Genomic DNA, 1,307 nt, shown 5'->3' on the forward strand with positions numbered 1-1,307 from the left:
CTGAGCTCGTGCCGCGAGGGTGAGGGGCGTTTCGGGAGGCAGGTACATGCTCTCGCTCTGAAAATGTGTTTGGACGCTTGTTTATACGTTGCGAACACGCTTATCATGATGTATAACAAGTGTCATGGTGGGAATGAGGCTTGGAGCATGTTTAATAGCATGGAATACCGCAACACTGTAACGTGGAATTCAGTGATTGCAGCGTTTCAGTTTCATGGACTTGGAGCTCGAGGTATTGACCTTTTCATCCAAATGCATCATATGGGGATTAGTTTTGATCGTGCCACGCTTCTCAGCGTCTTTACTTCCTTCTGCGAAAGCGCAGACAAAGAGATGAAGGCGTGTTTTAGGTTTTGTCTTCAATTGCACTGCCTCACGGTCAAAACTGGGTTTTTATCCGAAGTCAAGGTGGCTACTGCTTTAATGAAGGCTTATTCAGATCTTGGAGGGAATGCTGTTGACTGCTATAGGGTCTTCTTGGAGACAAGTTGCCATCGGGATATCGTTTCATGGACCAGCATTATGACGATATTCGCAGAGCGGGACCCAGAAAGAGCACTACTCCTCTTTTCCCAGTTGTGTCAAGAGGGTCTAGCACCAGACTGGTACACCTTCTCTATTGTTTTAAAAGCTTGTGCAGGCCTTGTAACGGAGAGACATGCTGCTGCAGTCCATTCGCGAGTAATTAAGTCGGGATTTGAGGGTGACACTGTTCTCACGAATTCCTTGATCCATGCCTATGCTAGGTGTGCTTCCATTTCTATGTCTAAGAAAGTTTTTGATGAGATTGAAGAACGTGATGTGGTTTCGTGGAATTCCATGCTCAAGGCTTACGCCCTGCATGGAAGAGCAAGAGAGGCATTACATCTCTTTTCTGAAATGAATCTCGAGCCGGACTCCGCCACTTTAGTTGCTCTTCTCTGTGCTTGCAGCCATGCTGGACTGGTAGAAGATGGAATTAAAATATTCGACTGCATGCGTGAAAATTATGGTATCGTCCCTCAAATTGATCACTACGCCTGCATGGTTGACATGTATGGGCGAGCCGGGAAAATTCACGAGGCTGAGAAACTTATAGGTCAGATGCCAATGGAGCCAGATTCCGTGGTGTGGAGTGCGCTTCTAGGATCATGTAAAAAGCATGGGGAGACTGGCTTAGCTAAGTTAGCATCAGATAAGCTAAAGGAGTTGGAGCCTAGAAGTTCCTTGGGCTATGTACAAATGTCAAACATATATTACTCTAGTGGAAAGTTTAATGAGGCAGGTACAATTTGGGATGAAATGAAAGAGGGTCGAGTTAGGAAGGA

At 45.9% G+C, this 1,307-nt stretch overlaps 1 protein-coding gene across 1 annotated transcript; it reads left to right on the plus strand.

Moving 5' to 3' along the window:
• Positions 1-3: 3 nt before the first annotated feature.
• Positions 4-1,302, plus strand: LOC112095108 (pentatricopeptide repeat-containing protein At1g71420-like; the record flags this gene model as incomplete). Its single annotated transcript, XM_024176786.1, has 1 exon — positions 4-1,302. A coding segment is annotated over one exon (1,299 nt), but the record flags the coding sequence as incomplete, so codon positions are not given.
• Between the last annotated feature and the right edge of the window lie 5 nt (positions 1,303-1,307).

This window comes from Morus notabilis, unplaced genomic scaffold (assembly GCF_000414095.1).
Source record: "Morus notabilis unplaced genomic scaffold, ASM41409v2 C11400450, whole genome shotgun sequence".
Taxonomy (NCBI): Eukaryota; Viridiplantae; Streptophyta; class Magnoliopsida; order Rosales; family Moraceae; genus Morus; species Morus notabilis.